The sequence below is a fragment of the Lithobates pipiens genome, unplaced genomic scaffold (genome assembly GCF_037356315.1).
Source record: "Lithobates pipiens isolate NorthernLeopardFrog02 unplaced genomic scaffold, aLitPip1_a1.2 Scaffold_22, whole genome shotgun sequence".
Classification (NCBI taxonomy): Eukaryota; Metazoa; Chordata; class Amphibia; order Anura; family Ranidae; genus Lithobates; species Lithobates pipiens.
In genome coordinates this window covers 122,797,981-122,816,163 of record NW_027507784.1, presented here as the reverse complement: position 1 = coordinate 122,816,163, position 18,183 = coordinate 122,797,981, and the positions used below count along the sequence as shown (strand labels likewise).

Genomic DNA, 18,183 nt, shown 5'->3' with positions numbered 1-18,183 from the left:
CCTTTCCCCGGGATGAAAAAGTCTCCACGTATCAACCAGTTGTGCTGACGTAAAGACGCAGAGATGCGTTTACGCATCTCTCGGGAGGTGGAAGAAAGGCCCGTAGAGGTATCTTCTGTGGGAGTAAGAGGGACATTAAGATCGCCCCCTATAATAAGCTGGCCCTCTGTGTATCTAGCAAGGTGCGATAGTCTAGTTTTGAGAAAGGCGTCTTGTCGGTCATTAGGGGAGTAGATATTCGCCAGGGTCACTACCGTCCCTCCCACCTTCCCCTTCAAAAATAAATACCGCCCTTCCTTATCATATTGCACGTCCAACAACGTCCATGGCACTTTAGCTGAGATCAGAATGGATACTCCCCTCGACTTAGCCTCCGTGTACATGGAGTGATAAACCGTGGGGAAGAACCTATTTTTGAGGAGAGGTAGAGAGTTAGCTCTAAAATGGGTCTCCTGTAAAAATACAATGTCCGCTTTCATGCGTCTCATATCCTGTAGGAGCATCCTCCTCTTCTCCGGGATGTTCAATCCCTTTGAATTCAGGGATATTATTGTAAGATCAGCCATGCTCGTGGGTTCTGGGGGAGGGGGGGTGCGGGGGGGGTGTAGGAGGCCGGGGCTCAGGGGAGGGAAAGTGGATGCGGAAAGGGGGAAAGTGATAGATAGGCCCTTAACGGGCCCGAAAAGGGGAAATAAGAACAAGAAGTAGAATTAGGGCGCAATCACAAGAGAGAACTGCGCAAAGAGACAACTAAATGTGCTGAATACAGCTAAAGCGCTCCCCAGTAAGATACCGGGATCCGGGCGCGTTCCTAAGTGGGGTAGTGGTTGGACAGGGCCGAGAAGTGTGGCCCCCGGTCCCACCCAACACCCCCGGCAATCCGGCATATAACAACAACATACAACGGCAAGAACATCTGACCATATTTGTGGAACATTATATAGCATATAAAGACATGAAGAATATTCACAGGGAGAGGAAACATGTTAACATCAATGCCCAGCTCAACTATAAAAGGAAGAATAACCCAAGAGAAAGAAGCAACACTAGACAATCATGTGGCTAACAGCATACCCTCTACATCACTCCCCGATAACAAACATGGTTGCTGGTCCCCCCAACTCCCTCAAACCAAAATCAAACTCCTCCACAACCCGAAGGAGCACTCCCACCCCCCAGCACAGTAGAATCACGCCGGGCGTCCCGGGCCACTGGGCATAACAGGCCCCCCTCGAGCAAAACACCCCCCTCCCCCCCCCCCTAGATGGAAGAAATGGTTACGTCCCTCTGTTCAAGGCAGACCATCACACAAGGCAGTATATAGTACCTCCAATATGGGGCGCAGGTCAGGGCCTGCACCTATGAGTTTTCCGGGGAGACAATCCCCACGTGGCAAATAAGTCTCCATCCGGCATCCCAGCGGTCAGGGGGGTGTGTAGGCCTAGCAGCAAGGGAGAGCATAAAACCCAAAAGCATGGTGTAATTCCTGTGGCCATCAACCTTTCTCCCCCCGCCCTCAACAAAAGCAACTGCCATATCCATCTATTGCCAGGGTACACATCGTCTCGCTGCCATGTAGAGAGTATCATAGAAAAAAGACCCCCCACCGCATATCAATGTACCTCAGTCTTCCATAGAAAAGGAGACACAGCGGGGGTCCGGAGGGGACCCAACGGGGCGGGGGGGGGGAGCACAAAAAAGAAGGGAAAAAATCCGGGCTATGGAGGGCAAGAACGTCACAAAACCGCTGGGGGTACTGATAGAGGACAGTTGGGGGAGCCCAAAATAAGTCAGGGGTCAAGCAGCAAAACAAGGGAGCTACTCACGGTGTGGAGGTTCCTCCCGCTGGGGCAACCTAGGCCGCTGTCGGTTGCGCTGCAACCTGGGCTGTAACGGTCTCTGTACGCTGAGGGACCAGATCTTCCAACCGGGCGAGGAAGCAGTTGTAGCCAGTCAGGGATAGGGATCTGTTCCGCCTCGAGGAACCTGAAGAGGCCGGGCAGGTCAGCTGGCGACTGCAGGGTGTACATGTTGCCTTCCCTCCGGAAAGTGACGGCAAGTGGGTACCCCCAACGATAGGTACATCCCTTCGCTTTTGCCAACTCCAGGACGGGGCGTAGTAGGGCCCTACGTTTCAGCGTGGCCCTGGAAAGATCCAGGAGAATGGAAATGGCAGCTCCGTTTAAGTCAACTTCTCCCTGCTCCCATGCTCTTCTCAGTATCTCGTCTTTCTGTGGGTATCGTAGCAGTTTGCAACGGACATCCCGCGGACGTTCCGGATCAGCATTTCTAGGTCCCAGAGTCCGGTGAAGACGTTCCACTTCCACAGCACCCGCGGGATCCTCCAAGAGAATACGAAAAACTTCTTGCACAGGGGCCTCCATAGTTTCACCCTCAAGGGATTCGGGTACTCCTCGGAGCCGCAGATTGTTCCTGCGGCTCCTGTCTTCCACGTCTTCTAAGTGGAGCTGAAGTGCAATAGCTGTGTCACGATGTTGGTCTCGGGACCTTTCCAAGTCCGCTACTCGGTGCTCCAATGTGGAAAAGGAGGCCTCCCCCGCCGACACCCTTTCCGTCAAAGCGGACACATCTTCCCTCACCTCCTGGATATCTCTGCGGTGCGTCTCCTCGAGGCGTAAAATAAGAGCCTCAATGTCCGTTCTGGTGGGGAGGGCCTGTATCAAGGATCGGAGATCTTGTTCGACCTGGTCCGACCCCCGGGAACTTCCTGGTACATCCATTGAAGCCGAAGTTACAGGCGGAGTGTCCGCGGCTGGATGTCGATCCGCCGGGGTGTCCCGACTCTCAGGCCGCGCTTGAGATGCTCCGCGTGGTGTGCCTCATGGCACCGCCAAGGCCGCACCTGTAGACCGTCTTTGCGTGGGGTTAAAGTAGCGTTGCATCTCCCCGGCGGGGGTCCCAGAGCGATCTCCCTTAGCAGCTGCCCTTGTCCTGCATCTTTTCGGGTGATTGCATGCCGATTTAACAGTGGAACAACGTGGGTGGAAGGCCGGGGCCGGGAGCTCACAGAAAATGCGACTTCACTCCGCCATGTCCAGGCCACGCCCAGGCCACGCCCCCCGAAATCGATTTTTTTTTTTTACACCTAAAGGTGTATAGTCAAATTGCACTGCTACTTTGCTCTATTACAGTAGATAAGGGCTACTCTGTCTAAGTTCTAACAACTATTTAAAACGTGCTGAACAATAGATTTAATTCATGTGAATTAATAAAGACCACAGTGCCTCTTTTATGACCCAGCGAACTCCTTGGTTTGACCTCCTTAGCCACCCCTGCCCTTATTAGTACATTCTAGTCTATCAAATAGTTTGTCTTCCTTTTTAGTTGTGCTCTCTCATTTCATGTTTTATTTTCATCTGCAGTTTGAATTCATGTTGGAATCCGTTCTTCTAGCTCGTGATCTGTGGCTGGAAGAGGATGGAATAATGTGGCCGAGTACTGCATCTATTCACATGGTTCCATGCAGTGCAGAGAAGGAATATGCCACCAAGGTTCTCTTCTGGGACTCTGCCTATGGGCTCGACTTCAAGATGTTAAAGTATGTGTGACTGTATGTACCCCCTAATAACCCCCAGCTTCCCCACAAACCTGTCTACCATGTGTATGAATTACTTGCCAAAAACATATTGGTTGAATACAATATTGAAATACAAGTATGTTTGTTTGTTTTAGGCCTATTTCACATGGATGTACCAATCCTGACATCCGTTTGAAGGGCCATCTTTATCTGCCCGGGATGCACAGGTTTTCCCATGTAGAGGTGTGCAGGCAGCCTGTTGATATCAATGACAGGCCGCTGGCTGGAGTGACTTGGATGACTCTCCACATGTGGTCTGTCTGCACATCAGATCTTCACTGAAGTTCCCTCTAGGATGTGTGTGGAGGTCTGTGCAGGTCCTTGCAGCCAATTGCCAATCATTGATTTTACCAGGCTTCCTGCATGCCCCTGCATAGGGGGGGGGGGGGGGCTGAAAATGGCCCTTTGCTTGGGCATATTGACAGCTACATCTGTGTGAATGTGGCCTTACCTGACACAGGATTCATAATTCTCTACAGTTTTCTTCCATTGACTGCAGCAATCTGGCTAGGCATCCTTAGCCTGGCTTTTGCTGGATCAGATGGTGTGGGGCTAGCTTGGGTTCCCTCACTGGGTTCCTTATAGGACACTTTGCAGACCCTTTGCTGGTAAGTTAGCAGCAGAATTTTTTTTTTCCATTTGCATTGTTTTAGGCTTGCCCTTTCTCTGAAGACCCACTTTGTATGTAGGCTGGTTGAGACCAGCATTAGGGAACAACTTCAACCACAGAGGTAGCTGAGTGCCTTTAAAATCCCCTGCTTTCTACTGGTTCCCACAGTAAAATGATTAACTCTGTGAGACAGTGTATTTCCAGTGCTGGCACTGCTTACAAAGAGCAACATGCAAGATTGATCTGTTTCTGCTGCTTGCATACAGTGACTTTGATCATTTCTGGCCATCCAATCCTCACCTGCTACCAGCTATCCTGCTTTGGTAAGTACCTGAGGACTTGCCTCTTATCCTTTTAAAGGATAAGTTTACTTTAAAAAAAGTTTATTATTAATGGTGAGCGTGGGGGGCCATTCAATTCCTTCATCCTCCAGTAAATGGCTGCATACTGTTGCCACATGAGGCTGGGCATTGTTGTGCACCAGGAGGAACCCAGGACCCACTGCACCAGTGTAGGGTCTGATAATGGGTCCAAGGAATTCATCCTAATACCTAATGGCAGTCAGGGTGCCATTGTTTAGCCTGTAGAGGTCTGTGCATCCCTCCATGGATATGCCTCCCCAGGCCATCATTGACCCACCACCAAACTGGTCATGCTGAATGATGTTACAGGCAGCATTATGTTCTCCACAGCTTTTCCAGATCCTTTTCCTTCTGTCACATGTGCTCAGGGCGGAGCACACACAAATCCCTGTGCTGTCAGGGAAGAGGAAACATATAGTTTGTTCCTACTAAGTAGGAAAAATTATATAACTCCTCTCCTAGTCACTCCCATCCCGACACAGTTAGAACACACTGAGGGAACACACAGTTAACCCCTTCCCTGCCAGTGACATTTACACAGTAATCAGTGCATTTGTGTCCGATCTGTCCGTCACAATACCGCAGATCACCGCCATTACTAGTAAATAAAAAAAAATAAAAAATCATAAAAATGCCATAAATCTTTCCCATAGTTTGGAGATATAGCTATATCTTTTGAGCAAACCTATCAATATATGCTTATTGCGATTTTTTTTTTTTTTTACCAAAAATACGTAGAAGAATATATATTATCCTAAACGGAAGAAGAAATTATTTTTTAAAAAAAATAATTTAGGGAGATATTAATTATAGCAAAAAAGTAAAAAATATTTTTTTTTTTTCAAATTTGTCGCTCTTTTTTTGTTTATAGCGCAAAAATAATTAAAACCGCAGAGGTGATCAAATACCACCAAAAAATAAAGCTCTATTTGTGGGAAAAAAGGATCCAAATTTTGTTTGGGTACAGCATTGTATGACTGCGCAATTGTCATTTAAAACGATACAGTGCCAAATTGTAAAAAGTGCTCTGGTCAGGAAGGGGGTAAAATCTTCCAGGGCTGAAGTGGTTAAACAAGATGGCTTCTGAGTTGTTCATAAAATATATATGAAAAAGGAATTCATTCTTTTGAACCCCAATAGTTCTGACAAAAGTTTGTATTGAGGTTTTACACTATGTATAAAAACTTCTTTTAACCTATTCAGATGCACGCTATAGCCGAATGATGGCTACAGCGCGGATCTGCTTTGCTGGGAGGCCGTCTATTGACGTCCTCCACTTTCAAAGCTGGCCATGTCCCCCTGAAGGGGGCACGTGCTGTTATCACCCGAGTCAATGAGACTTGGGTGATCACAGATCCGAGTAAGGGGGCGATCCCGGCCCCTTACCACATGATCAGCTGTCAGCCAATGGCGTGATGTAAACAGAGGCTTGGTAATTCTTTTTTTTTTCTTCTTACGTTGACAGCGTGAGAAGAAAAAAAGCTGGCTTTTGTTTGCAGGGACATCGGTCTTGAAGAGGAAGAGATTCTGTGCCCACCAGTTACCGCCTGCCAATGCCAGCAAGCAGTGCCCACCAATCAGTGCCATCTATCAGTGCCTATCAGTGGTGCCAATCAGTACCACCTAGCAGTGCTACCCATCGGTGTAACCTACCAGTGCCGATCAGTGCCCATCACTGCCACCCAGTGCCAGCTATTAGTGGTGCCCACCAATGCCGCCTATCAGTACCCATCAGTGTAGCGTCATCAGCATACATTAATGAAGGAGAAAAGTTACCTGTTTGCAAAAATTTTCAGGTTGGAGCCCAACCTGCACTCCAGGCTTTAAAAGCACTTGAAGCTACTGAAGTTTTTTTTACCTTCATGCATTCAATGCATGAAGGTAAAAAACCTTCATTAAACAGCTCCTCCTCCCTCCCCAATACCTGATCCTGATTTCAATCTAGCGATGTGCACGAGAGCAGCTCCTGGCTCATTCCCTCCTCATTGGCTTAGACACAGCAGCAGGAGCCTTTGGCCAGTGAAGAGGGAGTGGGATGTTGGAGCAGAGCCCTGTTCTGTGCTGGCAGGGAATACGAGAAGAGGAGGATTTGGGCTGCTCTGTGTAAAACCATTTTATAAAACATGTAAGTATGACATCTTTGTAGTTTTACTTTTTTTACTTTTATTACTTTTTAACCTTTTGTCGCCGAGCGCACGCAAATATGCGGCCTCTCGGTGGCCGGGCCTTGGCGCAGATCGGTCACATATTTGCATGCAATAGTGCTGTGCTCAGAGCGCCGCCTTGCACGCTCCCAGCACAGTGACTGGCGGCTCATGGAAAATTTGACATCTCCTTTTGCAATTGGGAATTTTCTGATCATGTGAGCGCCAATCATGGCGGTCACGTGGCCATAAGCTCTGCCTCCCGGCATAGCAAACCTCTTAAAAGGCCAGCAGTATGGGTGATTACATACAAAAACTTTGATTGCGCTACACGTTACATATCAACATGCATGCTGGAGTTAGTGCAATAATTCTAAGGCCATTATTCACAGTTAACTTTAAACTGATGACTTAGAGCAGGGAGATGCAATTAGCGGACCTCCAGCTGTTGCAGAACTCCAAGTCCCATGAGGCATAGCAAGTCTTTGACAGCCACAGGCATGAAACCCAGAGGCAAAAGCATGATGGGACTTGTAGTTCAGCAACAACTGGAGGTCCGCTAATTGCATATCCCTGACTTAGAGGCTTTTTAAGTGTTGCCAATGGAAAACTTTGGGTGCTGAAGTTAGTGTTTCACAAGTGCACGCAATTTTAAGGCTTGATATGTTTTGCTGTCTATTTACTCTGCGCAACCTCATCTTTTAAATTTTACCATGAAAATGGGTAATGCATTGTTTTAAAATGAACTTAAGTGTATTTTACTGAAAAAGTGTGCTTGATAAACCACTGTGCTAATATCATATGGCATAAACATTTGGCACGACCATCATTTTATTCTACAGGGTCTCTGCTTTAAGAAAATGTTTGGTGGGTTTACCTAATCTTCAGGCCTAAAAGATGCAAGATTCTGCCAGAGTGAAAGGATTAAACCTCAGTAAACAGAAATTATTGTGCCTGCACAATGCTTGTAAATTATAGTTTAGAACTGGCTAAATACAGTGGCAATCTTCGGTATGAGATTGTATTTCTATTGCAGGCCTATGGCTGTACAAGAGTTCCTGGCAAAACCAAAACCTGACTATGTGCTAAATCCTGAGGATTGTCTATCTGAGCCCTGCGTCTTGCTGAACATAAATATGAAGACTCTCAAAATTGAGGAGCTTGAGGTGAGTATAATTTTACTTTTATCCACAATCCTAATTAAGGCAAGAACTAAATGTCACAATGTTGTTAGACTTCCCACAAGGCCCATAATAAATAAATATATATATATATATAAAAACATGTCATATTTACCTGCTCTGTGTAGTTGGTTTTGCACAGGGCAGCCTGGATCCTCCTCTTCTTGGGTCACTCTTTGCTGCTCCTAGCCCCTCCCTTCTATCGAGTGCCCCCACAGTCAGCAGCTTCCTATGGGGGCACTGGAGCAGAGTCACATTCAGGCACAGAGCCCCGACCAGCCCCCACTCTCCCCTGATTGGCTGACTGACTTTGACAGCCGCGGGAGCCAGTGGTGCTACTGCTGTGTCCCAATCCAGGTGGTGTGTCCCGGAAGGCTTAGACACTCGTGGACATCACTGGAGGAGAGATGGGGCTCAGGTAAGTATTAGGGGAGCTGGGGAGGCTGCAACACAGAAGGTTTTTTATCTTAATGCATAGAATGCATTAAGAAAAAAAAACTTCTGCCTTTACAACTCCTTTAAATTGTTGAAGGGTTGTGTTAATAGACAAGTGGATGTTTTTTATTTATTTTTTGTTCAGCCAGGAAGTTGAATGGAAAAAAAAAACACAGATTCCTCCAGTCACACAAATGAAGTGGATGGAGAGATCGGCTGTAACAATACACTGCAGCTGCTGATTGACAAACAAACAATTTTCCAGCTTGTCTCTTCAACAAAACTTGATCAAACTATCGACTTCTGTTGAGCAGGAATGGCCACATCCTGATTGAATTTTGATCAGTGTTTACCAGCTTGCACAGAGTAAAGCTGGCCAAACTGTAAAGATTATGTGTGTGAACAGCTGCTGTTGAGGTGTATTGATTCCCAGAAATTGTGTGACGAGTATTTCAGATATATTTTAATGCCATCTTCATGGGGTTGGTACTCCAAATGTTTGTAGCGTACAGCATTTTATTTGATAAAAGTTTTCCTGATTAAAAATAAAAAAAATTGTAAAAATAACTGAGATAGACATGTGACTACAGCATGCTTCTTTCTTTTACACAGCATTCAAAAGGACCATTGAAATAGCTTCACGTTGTTTATCTGTTAACTTGAAGTAATATTGCTGTAGACTTGTGCTAAATAATTTGTAACCATGGCACAAACATTCCCATCTTTGCAAAGTCATGTTGCTTTCATCAAACCTCTAATTTCACTAGAGTTCATTCACCAACTTAAAGACTTATAGCAGGGATATTTGTCACACATACACATCAATGCATTACGAAGGAGGAGGTCAATGCTAAAGTAAGGCCAGAAATAGTAATTTGCCATGTTGTTCGAACAAAGCTTAGCACAACAATAAGCATTACTGCTAATTGTGTTTTGTTTCCTGTGTGCATTCTGAGATCAATGCATGTCGTGTGTGTTCAGTGTGTGGATGGAACCCCTCCAAAGTCTGCATGACAACAAAAGCAGAAAGAAACAAATGGCCATATAAAAGGAGAATTGGGGAGGGGCCCTGAGGAGGCGGCAGAGAGGAAGTTGGTGTATGAACATGGAGAGCATAACAACCATACACTGTACAATCTCTATTAGATCTACCATTAACTGCTTCCCGACCGCCGGTGTCCTATAATTTACTGTCCCCCATCGGATAGTACACAGCATACACAGATTCCGAAAATACCCGAAGATGAACGGCGCCGTGAGTCCAGGTTCTAGCCCCACCATCCAAGTGGACATGGAGTAGGAATATAAAAGAGCCGAGCGCAGCCAGCCCTATGTCCGCTTGGATGGTGGGGCTACCACCTCCACTCACGGCGCAGGCGCCGTTCTTCTGCTCTGTACTTCGCATGCGCAGTACGGGGCGGACACTATATGATGGCAGGACACTATCTGCAAGAACACCGACTGTCAACTGACGGCCAGGAGGCGCACCTATTGTGGCAGGAGGCCTTCATATGACGGCCTCCCGTTTAAACAGGGAATGCGCACGATCATGCGCGCTCATCCCTGTTTCTTCGGTGGCGGCGTGTCACGGAGACACCGCTCGCCACCGAAGTGGGTGAACTGCCATTGGTTATGTCTGTTTACCACGTGATTGGACGTGACTTCACAGATGGTCACACCCCCACTGTGCATGGCGCATGCGCACGGTCGCGAGCACGCTGCGCGTGCACGTCGTTGGCGGCGTGTTCCCTGGGAACACCGACGGTGGTAAACAGCCATTGGCCGGCTGTTTACTCACGTGATCAGCTGTGATCCTTTCACAGCCGATCACTAAAATGTAAACATACCACGGTAACGAGATGTTACCGGGTTCTCCTCCTCGCACACTGTTCGAGGAGGAGATTGCGGTAACATCTTGTTACCGCTTACAGTGTACACCAATCACACTGATTGCCCCCCCCCCCAATAAAGAGGACCTGTCACTCATAGTCCATCAGAGTACCTGTCACGGCCCATCCGAGTACTTGAGTACCTGTCACGGCCCATCCGAGTACCTGTCGCGGCCCATCAGAGTACCCGAGCACCTGTCACAGCCCATCAGAGTACCCGAGCACCTGTCACGGCCCATCAGAGTACCCGAGCACCTGTCCCGGCCCATCAGAGTACCCGAGCACCTGTCCCGGCCCATCAGAGTACCCGAGCACCTGTCCCGGCCCATCAGAGTACCCGAGCACCTGTCCCGGCCCATCAGAGTACCCGAGCACCTGTCCCGGCCCATCAGAGTACCCGAGCACCTGTCACGGCCCATCAGAGTACCCGAGTACCTGTCACAGTTCATCGGAGTACCTGTCACAGTTCATCAGAGTACCTGTCACAGTCCATATGAGTACCTGAGTACCTATCACCGCCCTTCAGAGTACCCAAATACCAGTCACCAGGCCATCGGAGTACCCGAGTACCTGTCACCAGGCCATCGGAGTACCCGAGTACCTGTCACCAGGCCATCAGAGTACCCGAGTACCTGTCAACAGGCCATCAGAGTACCCGAGTACCTGTCACCAGGCCATCAGAGTACCTATCTGCAGCCCATCAGAGTACCTATTTGCACCCCATGCCTCATAGAATATATGTTGGGGTGTTAGCTTTCCAAAATGGGGTCATTTTGTGGGCAATTTCACTGTCCTGGTGCTCCAGGACCTTCAAAAGTATGATAGGTAGGAATGAAATGAGATGTGTCATTTATGCTCCTAGAATGCCTGAACGTACTACTTCAATGTTCGGCCTCTCTATGTGACCAGGCTGTGTAAAAGTCCTACACATGTGGTATCGCCATATTCAGGAGGAGTAGCAGAATGTGTTTTGGGGTGTAATTTTTGCTATATACATGCTATGTGTTAGAAATATCTTATAAATTGACAACTTTGTGTAAAAAAAAAATGCGTTTTCATTTTTTTTCCACATATTCCAAAAACTTCTGGAAAAAAATTAACCGTTCAAAAGACTCATTATGCCTCACAGATTATACGTTGGGGTGTTTGCTTTCCAAAATTTGGTCATTTTATGGGAAATTCCATTGTCCTGGTACTCCAGAGCCTTCAAAATTATAATAGGTGGTTGAGAAATGAGATGCGTCATTTTTGCTCGTAGAACATCTGAAGGTACTACTTCAATGTTGGTGTTCTGTATGTGGCCAGGCTGTGTAAAAGTCTCACATGTGGTATCGCCATACTCGGGAAGAGTAGCAGAATGTATTTTGGGGTGTAATTTGTTGTGAGAAATAACCTGATAATATGACAATTTTGTAAAAAAAAAAAAAAAAAAAAAAAAAAAAAAAAAATCTTCATTTTGCAAAGAATTGTGGAAAAAAATTACAACTTAAAAAAACTCACCATGCTACTTACTTAATACCTTGGAATGTCTACTTTGTAAAAAGGGGTCATTTGGGGGGTATTTGTACTTTCCTGACTGGTTAGTGTTTCAAGAAATGAGGTACACCTGATGTACTGAAGGCCTGATCAGATGTGATCAATTTTCAGTGATTGGCACCATAGTTTGTAGACTCTATAACTTTCACAAAGACCAAATAATATACACTAATGTGGGTTATTTTTTACCAAAGATATGTAGCAGTATACATTTTGGCCAAAATGTATGAAGAAAAATTACTAATTAGCAAAAATGTATGACAGAAACAAAGAAAGGCATTTTTTTTTCACAAAATTTACATTTATAGCACAAAAAATAAAAAACCCACTAGTGATTAAATACCACTAAAAGAAAGCTCTATTTGTGTGGAAAAAAGGACGCAAGTTTCATATGGGTACAGTCTTGCATGACTGAGTAATTGTCATTCAAACTGTGAGAGTGCTGAAAGCTGAAAATTGGTCTGGTCAGGAAGGGGGTGTAAGTGCACTGTACTGAGGTGGTTAACCACGAAGAGCAAAGGCCTACTTGATTTGATATGAATGCACTGAACACCCATGCGATCTGATTTCTGTCTGAATTCACAGTTCACACTGCAATCTGGGGGTGTTATTAACTTTTGTATTGACACCCGCAGCAGTTCGCAGAGGGTAGTGTAAACTGCCTGCGAGGGAGATGCGATGCGGCAAATGGCACTCGAATTGCGCTGGTTCCCTCATCGCATATGTGTGAACTGGGGATTAAGCTTCAGGGAGTTGGTGCATGTAAAGATACACTCACCGGTCACTTTATTATTAGTACACCTTGCTAGTACCAGGTTGGACCCCTTTTGCCTTCAGTACTGCCTTAATTCTTCATGGCATAGATTCAACAAGGTGTTGGAAACATTCCTCAGAGATTTTGGTCCATATTGACATGTTAGCATCACGCAGTTGCTGCAAATTTTGTCGGCTGCACATACATGATGCGAATCTCCCAATCTGGTGACTGTGGAGGCTATTGGAGTACAGTGAACTCATGGTCATGTTCAAGAAAACAGTGGTGAGATGATTTGAGCTGTCCCATGGTGCATTATCCTGCTGGGAGGAGCCATCAGAGGATGGGTACACTCTAGTCATAAATGGATGGACATGGACCACAACAATACTCAGGCCATGGCGTTTAAACATTGCTCAATTGATACTAAGAGGCCCAAAGTGTGCCAAGAAAATATCCCCCACACCATTACGCCACCAGTCTAAACCGTTGATACAAGGAAGGAAGGATCCATACTTTCATGTTGTTTAAGCCAAATTCTGAATGTTGCAGCTGAAATCGAGACTCATCAGACCAGGCAACGTTTTTCCAAATAAACGTTTTTTTATTGTCCAATTTTGTTGAGCCTGTGTAAATTGTAGACTCTGTTTCCTGTTCTTAGTTAAAGGAATGGCACCCAGTGTGGTCTACTGCTGCTGTAGGCCATCTGATTAAAATTTCGATGTGTTGTGAGTTCAGAGATGGTATTCTGCATACCTTGGTTGTAACGAATGGTTATTTGAGTTACTGTTGCCTTTCTATGAATTTGAACCAGTCTGCCCCTTCTTCTCTGAACTCAACAAATCATTTTTCGTCCACACAACTGCCGCTCACTGGATATTTTTTCTTTTTTGGCCTTTCTCTTTAAACCTTAGAGATGGTTGTGTGTGAAAATCCCAGTAGATCAGCAGTTGTTGAAATATTCATACCAGCCCTTCTTGCACCAACAACCATGCCACGTTCAAAGTCACTTAAATCCTCTTTCTTCCCCATTCTAATGCTCGGTTTGAACTTTAGCAAGTTGCCTTCGCTACGTCTAGATACCGAAATGCATTGAGTTGCTGCCATGTGATTGGCTGATTAGCAATTTGTGATACCAAGCAATTGAACAGGTGTACATAATAAAGTGGCCGGTGAGTGTAGAGGCAAGAACCCTCCAATGCTGCTGATAGAAAACAAACCCGTCTTTTCATTCTATAATACCTGTATTGTGACAATTTCTGTCTTTTAGGGAATGAGCGGTCCCTTTGCATTCCATGTAAAGCGTGATGGCATACTCCATGGTTTCACTTCTTGGTTCAGTGTCCAGTTCCAGAACATTGAGAACCAGGGGCATGTAGAACTGCATACAGGTCCCTTCAACCCGTAAGTCAAATATAGCAAACGTCCAAGTTTATATGCATCTCTGAATAGATATTACATGAATACTTATATCCTGTTCAAAGTTTTCATAAATATCAATTCATTAATGTTCTGTTAGAGTAGGTAGACTTATTAAACTGTATGTACACAAAAGATAAACATTTGTATTCTATTTGTTTACCTTTTTTTTTTTTTTTTTGCTGCTGTGCTTCTAGCCTAGACTAGGCCCCACTGCCTCTTGGGATAGCCAGGTCACAGCTATCCTAGAAGGCAGTGTGTTCCTAGGTTGAAACTATGCAGCATATTTGTGCGTGTGCACAAATGCCACCAGGCAGTATAGTGGCAATCTGGCAGAACATGGCAGCATTTTTGCGCATATGCATAAATCCCACCGTGTGTGGGCATATGTCCTGCTAATTTCTGCCAGGTCCTAGATACCTAGAAGACACAGTGGCACACGTGCCCACACGCCTGAGTTTTTAAGATTACAACGGGGGTGGCTCTTCATTCAGCAGTTTAGTTACGCTTTGGCCGCTTGTTAATCCAGGCCTGATTGTAAAATCAGGATTTGGCCCAAGAGCAATTTCTGCGATTAACGTTTCTTTCCTCACACCTTGGGAAGTGTACTTTTGTGCTTTAACATCATGGAGATCAAACTTATTGGGGCAAAAGATTTGGTTGATTTAGAGCCCATGGAGCATCTGCCAGGAGTTTGATCAGGTTGAAGTACCACGTCCACCTGGATCAGTCTTGAGCTATAAGGATAGATGTAATTTCATTCACCTCGATCCTGCAGAGCAGGATTTCAAAGGTGGAAAGGCATAGAATAGATCCAGCGTTTTAGAGACAACCAGATAGCATGAATCTCCAGAATGTTGATTAATGCTAGGCCCAAACAGCCTACTCATAATGTAGTCTTCTGAGCCTTGGTCACACCAGAGGCTGTGCCACTGCTGTGGACCTGGAAAGTGCTCTCCAGCCAACTAAAACAATACACAGAGGTTTGAAAGGAGCCACAAGCAGCCCACTGCCAAATGTCACATTCCAGGCAGGCCCTGGAGTCATCCAGTCCAGCGGGTTATGGGTAGGGCCTCCAAAGCTGTTGCTGAAGATATGCCAATTTGGATAGCTGCATTAGAGACCAGCTCAAAGCAGCATGTAGATTAAGCCCTGATTGGGGGGGGGGAAGAAAAGAAGACTCTTGAACAAAAAGAAGAAATGGCTAGTAACTGTGTTTTTAAAAGGTTATTAGTAGGGAAAATACATTGACACTAGTAAAAAAATAAAGTGAGAATCGCTGTGAGTGGGCAGGGTTATAGCAGGCTAGCCCCCTTTTTTTTTTTCATGTGCCAAAGTTGAAATACTCCTGTAGGCTGCAGTATAACTCAAATGTCTCTGAATTCTGTTCCCACTCTGTGGAAGAAAGAAACCTTTACTTTTTTTTTTTTTTTTTTTTGGACACAGTACTGTAGACAATAGTTAGAACCTCTGATGGTTTATAATTTGTCACGTCCTGTTGATGAGGTTTCCCCGTCACCTTCCCTTTCTTTTACAAGTGGAATACACACCTCTACAAAGTGAGCGAAAACCCCTTAAAACAGCTGACTCCAGAATAGTTGTCCTCAAGTAAATATTTCCCCTCTATCTGTTCTGGCGCCAACTGTATAATTTTGGATTTCCCATCACTTTCTGACAGTGGTCAACAGGATGCGTAACGTGGATCTTGCCAGGAGGGAAATAGCAATAAAAATTTGATAGCGATTCCAATTCTTCCCCACTCCATCCAAAAGTAGAATGAACTGGCATTGCATACACGAATCCTGGTTTTAGAGTAAATATAACTAGTCACATGCTGGTCTAGTTTAATCTTGGAAGTAAAATAGTCCTTCCTCGAAATGCTCCCTGGTAGTGCAACAGCCAATTACCAACGAGGGAAAGCAGGAGACAATTTGCAAGAGTTGAAATATACATCATGCATGCAAGTGCAACTCTAGCTTTTTTTTTTTTTTTTTACAGTATGGAAGGTTTACAAATTTGTTCATATTTTTATTACAGTTTGTTTTCCAGTTAAAGAAATTTTCCCTTACCACCCCTATCTTGGTAACTGCAAGGAATATCTTAAACGTGATTGGACATCCCAGCTTTGACAGTGGTCACTGGAACAAATGTTCACACTGGGAGATTTCCCTTTCTGTTGACAGTTGTCAAATTCTGTATTTCCTATTGCATTCAGTTCTACTGACAACAAACATTCTTTTTCACTCCGTATAGCTTGATGAATAGGTTTTACCTGAACTTTGTGGGGAAAACTATTACTGCAGCATTTCCTTACAGTAAAGAGATGTTCTAACCGCTTACATCCCAGACTCTATATATAAACGGGTGAGTGGGACAAGCATTGATCCGATATCAGTATGTCCTACTGCTTGTACAGCAGCACGATCTGTGATTGGTGTGTCTCTCAGACACATCTGATCATAGATTGGGATACAGAGCCAATGTCATTGGCCTTGTATCATGTGATTGCTGTGATTGGTCACTCCATTTTCCACTGAAAGTTATGCCGTATCTGTTGTCATCCAGGTTATTCAGAAATTGTTCAAAGGTGTCTGGTGTTCCGTCCCACATTATAAGGTCGTCAATATACCTCCGATAAAATTTCAGTTGGGGAATGTTTCTTGTATACACATACTCCTCCTCCCACATGTTCATGAGTAAGTTGGCCACACTGGGGGCCTAACAAGCCCCCATTGCTACCCCCTTTGTCTGGACATAATAACTATGGTTATAAAAAATAGTTACACCCCATAGCCAATCGGAGGCCTTCAACTATATACCCAATTTGCTCCTGCTTCATATCTGTGTGTTCCTATAGTGCTTTCTCCACACAATGCTTGTATATAGAGAATTTACATCTATAGTGGCTAATAAGTAGTTTTGAGTACCATTTATCTTCTATGAGCTGGGAACTATCACGTAGGTAAGATTTCCCTTTGAGTACCAGAGGTTTCAAAAATGTATCCAAATATTCCCCTAGTCGTGAGAATACTGAATTTATTCCACTAATAATTTCCCTCCGGGAGGCTTTGTTAGACTCTTATGTATCTTAGGTGTATAATAGATAACCGGGGTCTTTGTAGAGTTAGATATCAAGTATTTGGCTTCTTTAGCATTAAGAATACCACTTGCTTTGCCTTTGTTTACAAATGCTTTTAATTTTTCTTCATATTTAGATTTGGGGTTCCCTCTTAAGTTTTTTGTAGGTGTGTTCTATTTTAAGCAGATTCTCCATCTCTTCTTGGTAGTCAGTCTTGTTTAGGATCACTAGATTCCCCCTCCCTTATCAGCTGGCCGTATGACGACTTCCTTTCTATCCCCCAGTTCCTTTATCGTCTTCCAAATATTCTTTGTCTTTTTTGTATTTTGTTTCTCAAGTTTCCTCAGGTCATTTTCCACCATTTTACTAAAAGCCCTGGTTACCAGGTGTATTCGGGTTGAAGATAGATTTATTTATTCTTCAGATCTGTCTGAACGTATGCCGATTCAGGCCTTACCCTGGTATCTGTGTTTAATGCAAAATGCTTTTTTAAATTAAGTTTTCTCATAAATTTTCTCAAATCAATATACGTTTCAAATTTGTCTAAGGGTTTCTCCAGGGCGAACTTCAGTCCTAGATCTAAAACTTTTATTTCGTCATCAGTGAACTGAATGTTTCTAAGATTGTAGATGCCTTTCCCTATTATACTCTTCTTTTTCTTCCCTCCTCGGCTTCCCCTAGTTCGTTTCCTCTCTCCACAAATCTGTGTGGGTGCCACCTCGCTTCCATGGTTGCTGTCCCAATCTGTCCTGGGGGGCGTTGTTCCATGTACCCTTGATATTCCTCTTGATTCTCCATTGTTCTATAATGTCCCCCTAGGGGGCCTCCTCTGATTCCATTTGCTCCTCTCCATCCAGGGGTCCTGTAAGGGAGACAAGCTGTCCATCTTCCTGGTGGTCTGTCTCGTGGACCACTCCTGGGAAAATCCCTTTGTTCTCTCAGATTTCTCCTGGAGTGGGACCCTCTTTCATCTCTAAACTGTCCTCCATACTGGTGGTACATATAGTATTGTGGTCCCGCAGTGGTGAAAAACGATTTCTAATAGGTATATTGTATCTTGGTGTATTTGGAGCTTCATATTCAAGAGGTTCTTGATAATTCACTCTCCTGATATCTATTCGTTCACTAGCCTGATTTGGTAACCTACCCATTTGCCTATTCCTTTGTACCAAATTA

General features: G+C 44.9%; 1 protein-coding gene across 3 annotated transcripts in view; it reads left to right on the top strand.

The window, feature by feature from the left end:
* The window catches only part of PRMT2 (protein arginine methyltransferase 2), a 49,058-nt gene that overhangs the window by 23,207 nt on the left and 7,668 nt on the right, over positions 1 to 18,183 (top strand). Inside the window, exons 5-7 of one of the 3 annotated variants that reach the window (XM_077448194.1) lie at positions 3,384 to 3,559; positions 7,751 to 7,880; positions 13,780 to 13,913. In XM_077448194.1, coding sequence (XP_077304320.1) covers positions 3,384 to 3,559; positions 7,751 to 7,880; positions 13,780 to 13,913 — 440 coding nt within the window. The remainder of the gene's footprint in view (positions 1 to 3,383; positions 3,560 to 7,750; positions 7,881 to 13,779; positions 13,914 to 18,183) is intronic. The other 2 variants (XM_077448196.1, XM_077448195.1) reach the window with 2 other exon arrangements.